At 35.2% G+C, this 16,022-nt stretch overlaps 2 protein-coding genes and 1 pseudogene across 2 annotated transcripts; 2 read left to right on the forward strand and 1 right to left on the reverse strand.

Annotated features, from left to right (window-relative positions):
• Positions 1-6,162: 6,162 nt before the first annotated feature.
• LOC125423635 (oxysterol-binding protein-related protein 1C-like) lies at positions 6,163-11,106 on the reverse strand (annotated as a pseudogene).
• A 1,610-nt stretch (positions 11,107-12,716) lies between these two features.
• Positions 12,717-13,766, forward strand: LOC132800353 (uncharacterized). The gene is made up of 2 exons (XM_060813840.1): positions 12,717-12,955; positions 13,217-13,766. Exons 1-2 carry the CDS (start codon positions 12,717-12,719, stop codon positions 13,764-13,766), a joined length of 789 nt encoding a protein of 262 aa, XP_060669823.1.
• Positions 13,767-14,770: 1,004 nt separating this feature from the next.
• Positions 14,771-15,452, forward strand: LOC125420680 (uncharacterized). The gene is made up of 2 exons (XM_060813841.1): positions 14,771-15,159; positions 15,209-15,452. Exons 1-2 carry the CDS (start codon positions 14,771-14,773, stop codon positions 15,450-15,452), a joined length of 633 nt encoding a protein of 210 aa, XP_060669824.1.
• Positions 15,453-16,022: the final 570 nt, after the last annotated feature.

The following is a 16,022-nucleotide window of genomic DNA, read 5'->3' on the forward strand; positions in this document are numbered from 1 at the left end:
CTCCGACTATTATATAGTCATACTCTTCTTCTAATGGAAGATCAGTGACATTGTATATAGATTTCATGTAGCTAAAATCTGCAAATCACATAAAGAGAAGGGTGAAGATGTAATATTATTATTAACCATAATTTTTTCAAAGCCTATCCATATTTTATTTTTAAAAAATACAAATTCCACATTAAAAAGGAACTTATATTTATATATCACATCAAGATAGCTAGCAATTATGTTGTAGCGCTAACTTGAATGATAATCTGGAGGCTGTCAACTTGCATAAAGTTGAAATGGAGCAATATTAGTTGCTCAAAGTACTAAATCATTTTTTTTTTTTTTAAACTTTTTCCCAACATTGAGGGAGTGGAATGCGAGACAAATCACAAATATTTTAAAAAATGAATTAACAAAATAAAATAGAGGGATGCTTTTGGCACTATAATTTTTTTTTCCCCCGCTTCCAACAACTTTTAATGTAAATTTTCAAAAATGTACCCTTAACCAATTCCAAATATTTAATTTTATATTATAAAAATTAATTTAAATAGTTTGTAAACATTAATGATAACTTTCATATTTTAAGTTCAATCTGATTTTAAAATCTTATAAAAAAAAGTGTTGTTCAAAAGTTGAAAGTGCTTCAACTAAACAATACTGATATGTAAAATGCATATTAGCACAACAATATAGCTATGTTCAACAAAGCAAAAAAGAATATGGTAGAAAAGTGGAGTTTTAATTAATCATTTCGAACATAATACAATTCATTAATATATTTTACTTAATTGCTTTAAACATAATTATTTTTGATTGATCAAAATGTTTAATCAACAAAATATTTAAACTTGGAAAAATATTTATTAAAAATATTATAGAAATTAAAATATTTGTTTATCAAATACATATATTTAAAGCAAATTAAATAAAATATATGGATTGACTTAAGTAATTATTTATTATTATTGTTGTTGTTGTTGTTATTATTATTATTATTATTATTATTATTATTATTATGGCTCAATCAAAGAGTTCTTTTGCAGAGGTGCCGAAAGTTCAAGGCAGACAGCGCATTGGCCAGTATGCAACATTGAGATTATATAACTACCATAATTCAGCATATAGATAAGAAATAGAAATTTTCAGCCAAAAAAAAAAAAAAAAAAGATAAGAAATAGAAATATTGGAGATTAAAAATGGAGGTTATGAGAGTGTACCATGATCAGATGAAGTAGCCAACGCATGAGCCTCTAATTGATGATGAAAAAAATATGAAAGCACAATCAATAACAAGGCACCCATAATAAGTAAATAATTATTAGCGTGAAGCTTTAAGATTTTAGCAACACTATGCTTAAAAGGTTATATAAATACAATTGCCTTGTTTCCACGCGAATAAGACTAAACGAAGACCGAGAGGCATGCTTTTTCCTTCACTATCAACATCGGAGCTCTCTCTCTCTGGTTGTTTGTAACTTGCGATCTCGTGATATTTTCTTCTATGGCGATCTAGCTTGTCAACAGATCTGCTATCTAGGGATCTAGTGCCGATTCCCTCTGCTTCTATTTTCTCCGTGAAGCCCTTGTTTTCTCTCTTGATTTTTTTTAGTGGTTTTGTTTTGTTGCTGGTTTTCCATTTTGTTTCTCCCTGATAATCTGTCTGGTCATTTTTTTGGCCATGGAAGAGGATCGGAATAGAGTATCACTCCACAACTCTTTCCGTTCCTTAACGTTAAAACCAAAAGCGAATACATCAACAGAGATATCAAATAGAATTCTCCTTGGAAAGGTTCTTACGACAAGAAGCTTTCGGAGGTTCACTATTACTGAAATTATGTCTAAAACTTGGAAGCTGTGGGTTAAAGTCCAAATAGAGAAATTAGATGAAAATCTGTTCAAGTTCTCTTTTGGTAATCTGGAAGACAAAGAGACCATTTTTCGTCGAAGGCCATGGTCACTCAATGGTGCCCACCTTGTGTTAAAGGAATGGCCGATGGAGCTAACAATCTCTGAGATCTCTTTCAAATTCTCCACATTTGTAATCCAAGTACATGGCTACCCCCAATTTTCCTTCATGAGGATACAGCTCTCACAGTAGGGGAAAAGCTTGAAAAGGTCCACAAAGATTCAGTTAACCGGGGATGTGTTGTAGCGCAGAGATATCTGAGGTTCAAGGTGGATATAGACGTGGAAAGTCCATTTCCTGCAGGTTTTTTCCAAAGTCAATCCTGTGGTAACGATTTTTGGGTGCAACTGACGTATGAGATGCTTGGGGAATTCTGTTACAAATGCGGTCTGATCTCTCATGTTACTGGAAATTGTAAGTTAGAGAAACCAGCTATGATTATGAATGGCAATGGGGTGGAAGCTAGACTATATAGGCCTTGGCTGCGGTCGGAAAACCCAGGAAGCCTCTGCTTTGTAAACCCACCAGAATCGGAAGACGACCGGAGAAAGATGATCAGAGAAAAGACTCATATGGAAATTAATTGTGGCACAATTACCAAGATTTCATCTTCGGACAAGGCACATTCTGACAGTCTTGTGGAGCTCGAGGAGGAAAACCTAGGGACAAGCTTCAATAGGTCTGCAGATATGGAGGAGAATTTCAGAGTAGCCAAGGCTATTTACCTTGAACTCGATGCTTTAAGCCTGACCTTTAAAAGCTTCGATTTAATCACAAATGCAGATCTGCAACATATTGTTTGGGAAAGATTCAAAAGCAAAAATTTTTATCCTTCAGTACTTGCTTTATGGGCCTCAAATATATTATCTTATTTCTTAGCCTCACAATATTGTGACAAGCAAGACAATGGCCCGGTGGACCCAAATTTTCTCAAACAATTTGGTTAGGCCCATATACTATTGAAAGGACCTCGGGTGAAAAAGGGAAATTGGCTAAAGATTTAAGGGGAATTTGGCCCAATATCCTCATAGGGAGGAGATTAACGATTTTTACCCCCTCATTTGATATTTTTTTTTTCTACCCCTCAATATCTATTTTAACTTTAAAATAAAAAAAAATTACTTACATATCTTGTTATATTTTAAACAAAACAAAATTTTATTTGAGCATGTTAGAGCTGAATGCAATCGCAAGCTTTGTGAGGGTAACTGTCAAATAATCATATGCCTCAAATTGCATATTTGGCAATTTTTGCTAACCCTTTCACCCCTCCAACTTCCATCGCTTTCAAGGCACATTTTCTGTATGTTTGGTACAAGGATGGGCGATGAAGAATGAAGAGTTGATCCTTGATTGGTGTAGAAGCGTGGTGGAACGTCCCGTGGCCATGCAAAAACTTTCCTTCCAAAATTAGAATGATTGGACTCTTTCTGCGATCATAAAGCCCCCTGATCCCTTCCTTTGTCTTTCATCCCCCCTGAACAGAATAAGTAAGGGCCCATTCTTTCTAATTCAAAAATGAAAATAGAGGCGAAGCGCCCAAGTGGCGAAGGCCCCAAAGCAAAGTAATATATAGATGTAGTTTGTATTTCATTCTTTTATTCTGCCATTTTATATCAAAAACCATAAGCCTTGCATGCTCTGTATCCTTTCTCTAGTCATTGTACGTACTAGATTACTCTTGAATTATTGCTTAAATTTCAATTTGATTCTTCAGCGTTTACTGGTAATACATCTAGAACTAGGTCTTTATGTCTAACGAGCAATTTCTATTATCAATCTGTTAAAAAAAAAAGAGAAAGGAACTGACAAAAAAGGAGAGAGAAAAAATAAGAACAAGTCAAATAAGTGGATGGTTTGTAGTGTCGATGTGGGTCAATATACATAGTGATGTGAAAATGCCATCTTCCTTCTCTTGCATTGAAAAGCAATTTCCCACTAAAAAATTGGTTATGAAGCCATTCTCAACTCAAATCATTTATTTTCCCAGAAAAAAAAAATTGATTATGAAGCCATTCTCAATTCAATCATTTATTTGTTGGATAAAAGATTATGGGTATATCTACTATGGATCTATAAGTAAAACATTATATTTGTTGGATAAAAGATTATGGGTATATCTACAATGGATCTATATGTAAAATATTATACTATATTGTTGGATAAAATTACATTTTTGAAATTGAATAAAAATAAATTTTTTTTTATACACTTGAATATTGGAAGATCATATCATCTTCTCAAATTTATCAAGTTTCTTCACCCTCTGCATAGACCTAGCAAACAATGCCAAAAAGACTCCTGCACAATCGCATAAAAACATACACAAACCTAGTTCAACTTCACAGAAAACCAGAAAAGAAATCTTTTATGCCCAGGTCTTAGAAGGTTAAAAGTCTAAAAGGTCACCTGCACCAATGAATGATCCATTATCAATAACTTGACTGCCTTGGCTGCTTAAAGTGAAAAAAATACGATGACTGTAGACCTTTGGTAATTCCCGATAAAACCCTCGGTAACCAACATATACCCTCTGGAAAAATTACCGAAGGTTTCGTCGGTAATTACCGAAACCCCTATGGCAATCACATTTTATCAATTTTTTGGGCTCCACAAGTCCCCTTACATGTGTTGAATGAAAAAACATGCAACATATGGATTATAAAATGATTTTAAGGAGAGAAAATCCCAAAATTGCCTAAAAATTTCTCAAATTGGCCAAAAAAATACGATGACCGTAGACCTTCGGTAATTCCCGATGAAACCGTCGGTAACCAACATATACCCTCTGGAAAAATTATCGAAGGTTTCATCAGTAATTACCGAGACCCTTATGGCAATCACATTTTACCAATTTTTTGGGCTCCACAAGTCCCATAATGTGTGTTGAATGCAAAAACATGCACAATATGGATTCTAAAATTATCCTAAGGAAAGAAAATCCCAAAATTGCTTAAAAATTTCTCAAATTTTCCAAAAAAATACGATGACTGTAGACCTTCGGTAATTCTCGATGAAACCCTCGGTAACCAACATATACTCTCTGGAAAAATTACCGAAGGTTTTATCGGTAATTACTGAGACCCCTATGGCAATCACATTTTACCAATTTTTTGGGCCCCACAAGTCCCATAATGTATGTTACATGCAAAAACATGCAGAATATGGATTCTAAAATTATCCTAACGAGAAAAAATCCCAAAATTGCTTAAAAATTTTTCAAATTTTCCAAAAAAATACGATGACTGTAGACCTTCGGTAATTCCCAATGAAACCGTCGGTAACCAACATATACCCTCTGGAAAAATTACCGAAGGTTTCGTCGGTAATTACCGAGACCCCTATGGCAATCACATTTTACAAATATTTTGGGCCCCACAAGTCCCATAATGTGTGTTGAATGCAAAAACATGCAGAATATGGATTCTAAAATTATCCTAAGGAGAAAAAATCCCAAAATTGCCTGAAAATTTGTCAAATTTCCCAAAAAAATACGATGACTGTAGACCTTCGGTAATTCCCGATGAAAACGTCGGTAACCAACATATACCCTCTGGAAAAATTACCAACGGTTTCGTCAGTAATTACCGAGACCCCTATGGCAATCACATTTTACCAATTTTTTAGGCCCTACAAGTGCCATAATGTGTGTTGAATGCAAAAACATGCAGAATATGGATTCTAAAATTACCAATGAAACCTATAGTAATCAATTTGTAGTTACTGGAAAAAATTACCGTAGATTTCATCGGTAATTACCGAAACCCCTATGGTTATCATATTTTACCAATTTTTTGGCCTCCCATAAGTCCCTTAATGTGTATTAAATGCAATAATATGCAAAATATTTTCCACTTTATTCGACAGTTAATGAAAAATGAGAGTATATGAGAAATGGAAGATGATTCCATTTATTCGACACTTTCATATCCATTTATTTAAATATTTTCCACAACTGCACAATTAATTCGCTCCCGACTACTCTCTTTTGGACATACTACCATGAAGCCGCATTTTAAAAGAGATTGGAAGAAACTTTCAAGCTAGTAAAGTCCAATTTAAAATTAACTAAATTTCAATGCATACCATTCAAACAAGTTCAAATGGTCCCAAACTAGAGAGCCAATATTTGAGAACTAAATTACCATCTATTTAAATTCTCATCCTTTTTATTTCTTGCTTTTCCACATCTCAAACAATATGTAGAATTTAATAATGAAATTGGGTCCTTACACTTCATCTTGACATGAGAATCATGTAGAAAAACTAAAAACTAAACCTGAATTAGCAAGAGAAAAATGTACAAGTGTTTTATGAATAAAATCTAGAGAATATTACAACTCCTACAAAAGGCTCTGTTGGTATCAATCCTAATTTGACCCAAAGTTCCCCATCAATGTCAAAATCTCAAACACCAACTGGCACCATAATTGGTATAATGCCAAACTTTAGTGACAGCATTAAAAGCATATGGGGCACCTCCACTATAATGGAGACCAATTTGATACCTGGATGAAATCAAACGAAATATTTGCGGTTAGTTACAATATTTAGCATACAAGTTTCAAATAAAATAATTAAATACCTAAAGTATCCATAAAGAAGTATAAAGGTTCAAATCAACAATTGAGGCAATAGCTCATACCCAGTAATAATAGAGGAAAGTAGTAAAACATACTTGCTTTCATGAACATTAAGGTAAGACCCAATTCCATGGCCTGTACCGTGCCGATAATCAAGACCATTTTTCTATAGTGGAACTCAAGCAAGAATGTCTAGGGCATTACCTGTAGGAAAATGAACATGTACCTTCCTATCACACAATCTCACAAGAATATAGTCAATACATTTCACTTAAAATGAAATACATAATTTAAAAAAATAAAATAAAATACCATTGGTTCCATTAGGAAATTGAGCATTCCCAAGTGCAATATAACCCTTGAGGACCTGCAAAATGAAGCAAACAAAATTACTTTGCAAGACTTGAAAAAATATAATAATAATAATGATAATAAAAAGGAAAAATAAAATAGATTAGCACTTACTGCAGTATAGCATGCTTTAAATAGATTAGCACTTACTGCAGTATAGCATTTTCAACTATATCACTTTTTAACAAGAACATTTGAAAGTAGTTGATAAAGTCGGAATTAACATATCCATGTCAAAGTTCATTTTAAAAGTGGAAAACCCTTTATTTCTCTTGATATATTGGAATTTGTTATGCATAGAATGTCATGCTAGCTTTTAAAAGTGGTTGCTAAACTAGGAATTAGCATATCCATGTCAAAGTTCATTTGAAATTGGAAAACACTTTATTTATCTTTATATGGTGAAATTTGCCATGCTTGCTTCAGAATCAGGTTGTGCCCATGCAATACAACTTAAGAACCATTACCACTCATGTGCATAAATGACAATGTCAGAGATACCTCTTTTGAAGTTCATAGATATCATATAGAATTTTCAACCATTACCACTTATTATCATATAGAATTTTCATTTGAAGTTCACAGTACCTTTTTTACTGCACGAAAACTTTCCAGCTTATCGCTTGCAGTTACCTCTGTCAATTTAAGTGTTTGCCTACAATCATTGCATCATTGTTTGATTAGTGTGTATTGAAACTACACAAGCAGAGCATTGCATGCAGACACATAGAAATATACACAAGCTGTGTACTGAAAAGTTGTCTGATATGGTTTATGTCCTTTTACATTCCTCTTTCAAGCAATATTTAGACCACAATACAACTAGTATTTCAATCAAATGTTAGATGTTGCATAACAACCTAAAAAAACAAAAAATGAACTTACAAACCAGCATTAAACTAAAAGTAATGTCAGAGAATTACCTTGGGACATTCTGAACTATTGTTTGAATCTTGGGGTGCGGATTCATCATTAAGACCAAGCGATCTTGATATTCTTGATTCTACCCTTGAAGCATTATTCAATATTTTGGTAGTTCCGGTTTCTGACGCTACTATTCCTCGAAATTCTTCACTCACAATTAAAGTAGCTAAGACATCCATGAATGACTCTTTATCTGCTTCTTTAGAATACTTTGTTTCTTCTTTCACAATCTAAAGCATCAATGTTAGTGGATTCTGCCTCAGCTTTGTCATCCTCTTCATCCTCAACATATGCTTTATATGTCAGCCGAAGTAGTATTTCTCCATAAGAACTCTTTCTAGAAAGTCCCCAGCCTCTTTGCATCCACATATGCTTTTCTAGTTTTCCAGCTGAAGTAGTATTTCTGGTTTCCTAGAAGCCAACTAACTCTCAAGCTGCAAAGAAAACATAATAATCAACATGTTGTTATGTACCTCGGGATACAAGCTTCAGGAAATTATAACTTAAATGAATAATTTAACAACAACGGTTACTTAAATGTATGTTACCTGTGGCAAGGGATAAAAAGTTGTAGCAATCAATGTCAAGATACCTTTGATCAGGCCTGAGCCTTAAATCTATAGGGGACAACTTTTCCTGCAACTAAAATCAAGATTAAGAAGTCCTCCTCCACTCACACAATAGTAAAATTAAAAGCACTTGAATGATTTTATTTTGTTTGCATGTTCTAAAATCTCTTGTCATCAATTCATGTCCATGCTAAAAATGCAATTGGGAAAAAGAAAAAAAGAAAGAAAAAATGTTCCAGTGCAGTGTTTCAAACCAGGGCATTAAGTAATAGTAATGAAGTCATCGAAACTACCTTTAATCCAAGGGTGAGTTCATTCATGGTGATGGCAAAGCGTGGCAAGTTATATCTTGTAGGAAACTGGGGTGGCTTGCTCTGCTTCCAAAGCAACTGGGCATCAGGTCAAGACTCCAATCTTTTTCCCTTCCCAGAACAATTTCCATCCACATAATGCATGCTCTCATCCCATTTTCCAAATAGTATTGCTATCGTTTTTCCATTTCTATCTTGAACTAAACCATGTACCTGACTGAAAAATAAAACAGCAATAATTTTAAAAGAACAATCCTTAAGCTTGTTAACAATATTAGAGTACTTATTAATAGAATCTATACCCTCAATCCATTCTGTTCACCCAAAAATAGAATCCTTTGGTTTGATGTATTTATTTTAAAAAAATAAAAAAAGGGCTTTCTTCTAGAAGCAGAATAAAACCAAAGGGGTAAGAAAATGATTCATGCTCCGCCTCTCATAATCCATACATATTGTTCTTGCAGACAACTTCAACTCCCATAAAGGATTAACTAATAAAAATTTTTGTTGCTGTCAACTCCAACCCCTTTGGAGGATTCGAAGTTGGTATCATCATATTCAAAAACTAAAGGAATTATATATCCAATATAATGGGATTATAGGCTGTACAGACTTTATTATATATTAGGCTTTCAAAAAAATAAAATAAAATAAAATAAATCCTTTGTCAACAAATATGGAGAGAGATTTCAATAATTTGATAGCCTCCACCTAGTATAATTTCAGTCAAATTAAATTAAAGTTATTAAACAACATAATTATATCTCATTCCACAAAGAAACAAACCAAACAATTGAAGAAGTTATGCCAAATTACGTTCCTAGAGAAAAAAAATTGCCATGCTTTTTTTAGTCATCCAAGAAGACCTCCAAATATCCATATAAAACTATATGCAAGTAAAGCATTTGAAAATTAAAAGATAAAGAAAGAATACCTGGTGAGGATTTTGGTCAATGATAGATTGCTCCTTGAATTTCAGCTTGCAAGAATAGTTATGATTCCCCTGTATACGCATTGTACCACAGTGGTCACAATAGAGCTTTTCCAATATAAGGTTGTTAATTGATGTTGTAACCTAGCAGAAAAAAGAACAGAAACACAACAAAGAATAAATAATATAAAAAATATTTCTTTTTGGTTAAGGGAATATTAGTCGAATCATTAGTCATTACCTTACTCCATTGAAAAATTTCTCTATCGTCAAATTCCACCGTTAAAAGAACAACATGATCAAGCTAAATTGAGTGACCCTAAAATTTACTCTTCAAATTGCTATCACGCCAAAATTTCCATCCTTTACCCTCACAGTGGCAAGCAACAATCAATCGATGATGACTGACCTGACACCAAAAAGATGAAGAATATTCAGTATGTATGCACAAGGTTTTGAATGTCCAGAGTCTGTTAAAGGAAGTATACAAGAGAGATTAAACCTAGGTACCATTTGTTCTTCCTCCTTTCCTCCCTCACAATCTAGTACTTACAGGGCTACTTTCTATAGAGGATTACCCTAAATTCAGCTATTGCCAGCTATATATTCTACACTATTTTGGTTGAGGTAGTCATCTTTATGTGAAAATAATTACTGGTCTTAATATCATAAAAATAAGCATGAACTTCCTTTTCTCTCACAATAACTCCTATTGCTCTCTCCAAAAGTTATAAAGCTATCCTTTTTATTGTCACTGCAGCACATACCATAATAATGTCATCAATTTTCCTTTTCAAACTATGTATAGTAATGCTTGAGTGCGATATATGCATTTACGTTTAAGATGAAATATGCATACCACATTGTGTCTAGCTTTTAAATACAAATGATTTATATAAAACTAGCCAAAGTGCTCCTAGTATGAAATTTGTTTGAAGCAGAACTATACGTTAGCGTTTGAAGGCTCACCAAACCTCCTTTTATAAGGAACCCCATTGGACTAAGCTTCAAATCACAGTTTCTTCTATTTCCATGCCCTAACAAAAAAAAAAATTGCATGGGTTTTGAAAATTTTTTGAAGCAATACCCAATTCAAGAGAGAAATTGATGAGAAATTATAGGAGATACCTGGGGACAATGTAGCTTGAAATTTCCATGGTTCAGACAAAATGTCAAAAACAAAAAAGAAAAGAAGAACAGGAAAGACAAAAAATGGGGAGGGAAACAAAAAGTTATAATGTGTTTTTTTTTTTCTTATGAAATGAAAACTCACCCAAAATGCTTCTTTTGTGTTGGAGTTTCGATCATGCCCTCACTTTGGTCCATAAGCGAAAGGACAACGGTGTTCTCCATCAGGTTTTCACCACACAGCCACTGCCGATTTCCAAAAAGTGCAAACCTTCTCGAATCCTCAATCGGCGACTTAAGGTGGCTTCTCTCCATCTTCAATTCAAATGGTGCTAATCTCTCTCTGCCTCCGATCGCTAGCAACGACCTGATTCTCTCTCACTTTCTCTTCCTCTTTTCTTCATGCTCCGACCAGGTTAGAGAAAAAATGGAATACGTCTCATTAGTTTTTTTCCTTTTCTTTTATATTTGAAAAGGGTAATCTAGGAATATTGAAAAATTAAAGGGTAAAACAAAAATATTTGAGATGAGAAGGGCAAATATCGTTATAGCCCTTTAAAAAAGGGTATTGGGCCAAATTCCCCAAGATTTAAGGCCTCATCTGACCCGTAAAAGGCCAGCTATTTTAGAGTTTGCTGGGCCTTCAAAGAAAAGCCTGGTTGAATCAGATATGGATTGTCATGAACAGATCCAAAGAGAAGAGTTCTATCCAACCCATTTTGAGAAACACGTGATTTTAGATACGGAGCAAGTGACAAAAAATTTATCCTCTAACACCCATTATAAAGAGGGGCCGAGTGCAACTAAAATCACAAAGACACCTAGAAGAGATCAAATCCCACGAGAACGGAATGAAACGGTTAGATGGAGTTGGTCATGGAAAAGAGAACCTAGACAGCGAGCTCTATGGGAACGGACTAGAGACAGAGCTAAGTCTTCCTCGAGATGTCAACTAGATTTTCAGTAGGATTAGGAGGCGGGCCTTATCATGCCCCTCCGGCATCCTTGACTATTTTGGTAAGAAAGCATAAACCAAATTGTGTTTTCCTTTGTGAGACTAAAGGAGGAAAGAAATAATTGGAAAAGGTGTGCAGGAGACTTGGCTTTTTTAATATGGAGATTGTAGAAGCCAAAGGTGCTGCTAGCGGTTTATGTTTGATGTGGGCAGATTATATTTCCTCGAAAATTGGTTGGAGTTCAGAAAGGATTATTTGTGGAAATATTATTGGAGAGGATCTGAAGAGCTCCTGGAGTCTGTTCGTCTATCATGGAACTCCTTACCTTGGGGAAAAGAAGGATTTCTGGGAGAATTTTGGGCAAGTTGTTGCTGGTAATAAGAACCCTTAGCTGATTTGTGGTGATCTTAATGAGGTGCTTGATATGTCAGAAAAACAAGGTGGTAGAAGTATCTGGAAAAGGAGGCTATTCTTAAAGGACTTTTTGGATAATGTTGGAGGAATTGATTTGGGTTATTTTGGTGGAAGATTTACCTGGTCTAATGGTCAGGAAGGCCAAGCAGCCATAAAAGAAAGATTAGATCGAGCCATTGCTAACAAGGACTAATTACAAGCAAACCTTCTTGCTTCTGTGGAACATTTATATTTTGAGGAGTCGGATCACTGTCCAATAATTATACACTCAGATGGAGTTGAGAACAAATGTCATAGACCATTCAGATTTTTCAAAGCTTGACCTCAGACCAGACAAGTTTCAAATTGGTTAAGAAGGCCTGGAATGAAGGGTGGAGACCATGAATGGAATGTCATAAATTAAAAAGAAGTTTGAAGAACACTTTTAGGACCCTTCAAAGATGGAATAGAGAGCATTTTGTATATGCACACCTCAAAATAAAAGCACTAGAGGAGGAACTAAACAATGCCCATCAAAAAGGAGATTACACTAAAGAAAATTCAGTTTTAAAAGAACTGAGAATCCATAGGTCTCGATGGGAAACCATTTTGCGATAGAAGTCTAGAGATATCTAGCTGAAAGAAGGTGATAAAATTCAAAATTTTCCACATGAGATTGGTCACGAGGAGGAGAATAAATGGAGTGCATGCTATAAAAGATGGTCAGACGTGGCTTTATGAGCCGAAACCTATTGGGGACTATTTCATTAGTCCTTTTACAGAACTCTTCAAGTCAGATCATCCTCCAGATTCAGGAGAAATCCAACAGTTGGGTGAACTCTGCATCTCAAAATCAGATAATGCCTTGCTTATCCGAATACCTTCAGAAGAGGAGATCAAAGAAGCAATGTAGAGCCTACACCCTTTGAAAAGCCCCGAACCAGATGGCTTCCCTGGAATCTTCTACAGAAGCTATGGGAACATTATAAAGGAGAGAGTTATCAATTTTACCCAGGAATGTTTTAAGAATTTAAGCATTCCTTTAAGTGTTAACTCTTCCTTAATCGTTCTCATTCCCAAAATATGTTACCCTCAAAATTTCAACCATTATAGGCCCATAAGCCTTTGTAATTTTAAGTATAAAATTGTTTCAAAAATTTTGGTAGGAAGGCTCAGCAATTTATTAGAACGGATTATTTCGCCCAATCAAGGAGCTTTTGTTCGGGGTCTATGGATCGCAGAGAACACGGTGGTGGCTCAAGAGGTGGTGTATAAAATTAGATCGCATAAAAGGAAGAATGGCCTTATGATGATGGAGGTTGATCTAAAGAAAGCTTATGATAGAATCAAATGGGAATTCTTGGACAGAGCTTTAAGCTCCTGGGGCTTCTCTGAAGGTTTTCAAAGGCTGATACGAAGCTGTGTCTATTCCGTACACTACTCTTTACTTCTTAATGGAAGCATTTGTAGATCTTTTTCCCTTGATAGAGGGCTGAGGCAAGCAGACCCCTTATCGCTTCTTCTCGTTATTCTTTGCTCGGAGTTCCTAACCAGGTTATTAACAAGGGAGGAAAAAAAAGGAACTCTTTATGGAATAAAAATCTCAAAAAATGCTCCAGCAGTCAGCCATCTCATGTATGCATATGATCTACTTATAATGTGTCGGGCAAAACCTCAAGAGGAAGCAGTTGTGGATGAATGCTTTAAGAAATATTATTAGTGGTCTGGTCAGCAGGCAAATGTAGATAAGTCAAACATTATTTTTTTCAAAGAACACAACCAAAGGGGATAAGAAAACCATCAAGGAAGTTCTAAGCTTCAAGGAAATGGGCTCAAACTCGATTTACCTTGGAAATTATTTGGTTATTGGATGAAAAAAGTCAAAAGAATTCTTCAAACTTAAAGAGAGGGTCCGAAGCAGGTTGGAGGGATGGAACAAACAGCTCCTATCAAAGGCGGGAAAAGCTACCCTTCTCAAGTCTATTGCCCAAGCTCTTCCTACTTACTCTATGGCAACCTTCCAAATCCCAAGAGGTGTCTGTGATGAGTTGGATACTTTAGCAAGGAGTTCTGGTGGGAAACTAAACCAAACTCAACAAGGTTCTTGGCTCTCAAGGCTTGGAATGATATTTGTAAGCCAAAAGAGTTTAGAGGGTTGGGGATTAGAAGGTTCAGAGATTTCAACACTACCTTGCTAGCAAAACTTGCCTGGAATCTAGCCGTTAGGAAGGATAAATTGTGGACAAGATTGCTTACCTCCAAATATCTCAAAGGAGACTCTTTCTTTGAGCATAAGCTAAAAAAAAGGGCATCCTGGATCTGGAAATGAATTTTAAGCTCTAGAAACCTTATTAAGGCTGGGTCTTGTTTCAAATTAGCCAATGGAACTTCTATTAATTTCTAGACTGATCATTGGCTTCCAGATATTCCTAACAAAAGTCCAAGACCTAGAGATGGAGCTGTTATAAGTAATGGACAAAGAGTTTATGAATTTCGAGACCTTGCTTCTGGCTCATGGAACGAATCTATCATCAGGTCTCTTTGCAATGATGACTCGATTAATGCTATTTTAAAGTTAGTTTGGGCTCCGGCTTCTGTACAAGATAACCTTTTGTGAACGGGAAGGAGGTTTCTCAGTGAGTAGTTGCTATAATTTGAAGTTTCGGAATCACCTTTCTTTGGGAAATTCCAATTGCTGGAAAAAGTCGTGGCAACTAAACTTACATGAAAGACTCAAAACTCTTTCTATGGAGGCTGATTTCAAATACTATTCCTTCGAAAGAGGTGCTGGTTGATAGACTAAGAGGTGATGATGTCATATGCGAAGTCTGTGGAGCCGAATTGGAGATAGCCTTTCATGTTTTTAAGGAGTGCCAAGGGATTAGAATGCTAGCTTTTGCCAGTAGATGGGGTTGTAAGATTGATCAGTGGAAAGTTAATTCAGTTAAAGAGATGGTGGAGTTTTGTGTTGAGCCAAGAGCAAATCATTGCTTTATTGGAATGGATAAAGAGCTTATCACTGTGTTTCTGGCTACTTTATTCTATGCTAGTTGGAATTTTAGGAATGAGCTTCGTTTTCAAGGAGCGGGAGCTATACGCAAGGCTGTGCTGAAGTTTGAGAACTTAGTGGATGAATTCTTTGAAGCTTCCTATTCATTGTAGATTGCAAAAAAGTTTCCAAGAGAAGTGGTCGGTGCCAGCTCAAGGCTGGTGGAAACTAAACACGGATGCGGCTTACTCTGATGGGAAGGCTGGCCTTGCTTTTGTGGCCAGGGATAGCAACGGAGAAATTAAGTTTCTCACTTCGAAGAGTATTAAGCGTGACTCCCCGTATGAAGCAAAGCTCCAAGCTATGAAGTGGGCTTCGGCATGTGCTGAAGACAAAGGTTGGAATTTTCTTGAATAGTCCTCAGATGCTTTGATGTTGGTAAAAGAAATAGCGAACCAATCAGACCCAACTCTTAGATGGTTCACCTACTTTGATGTGACAGAAATTCAAGCAATGTTTCAAAAGTTCAATTGGTCTTTAAAATGGAATGCTCGATCTGCAATTGGTTTAGCTGATTTAATAGCAAAGAAACCCTTGGCTGGCTCCTCTTTTTTCATTTAAATTGTATATTAGATCTCTTGCCCAATGATATTCTAAACATGTGTGCTCTTGATGGTCTGGGCAAGGATGTTTGCCTGTAATCCTCCTTCTAGGGGTTTTTTTTTGCGCTTAATGCAAGGTTTCTATTCATCAAAAATATATATATATATATATATATATGCCTTATTTTTAATTATTATTATAATTGTCATTTAGGTTGCCGCCTAAGAAGTCCTAATTTGTCTAGCCAACATCACTGTATCTTCTAGACTTATATTGTAGCTTCCCAAGATTATTGGCCAATAAAAATAATAACAACAACAACTTACCCTATCAGTAACACCAAATGAGGAGAATATATATTTAACAAATATTTATATAATATTT

Source organism: Ziziphus jujuba, chromosome 1 (genome assembly GCF_031755915.1).
Source record: "Ziziphus jujuba cultivar Dongzao chromosome 1, ASM3175591v1".
Classification (NCBI taxonomy): domain Eukaryota; kingdom Viridiplantae; phylum Streptophyta; class Magnoliopsida; order Rosales; family Rhamnaceae; genus Ziziphus; species Ziziphus jujuba.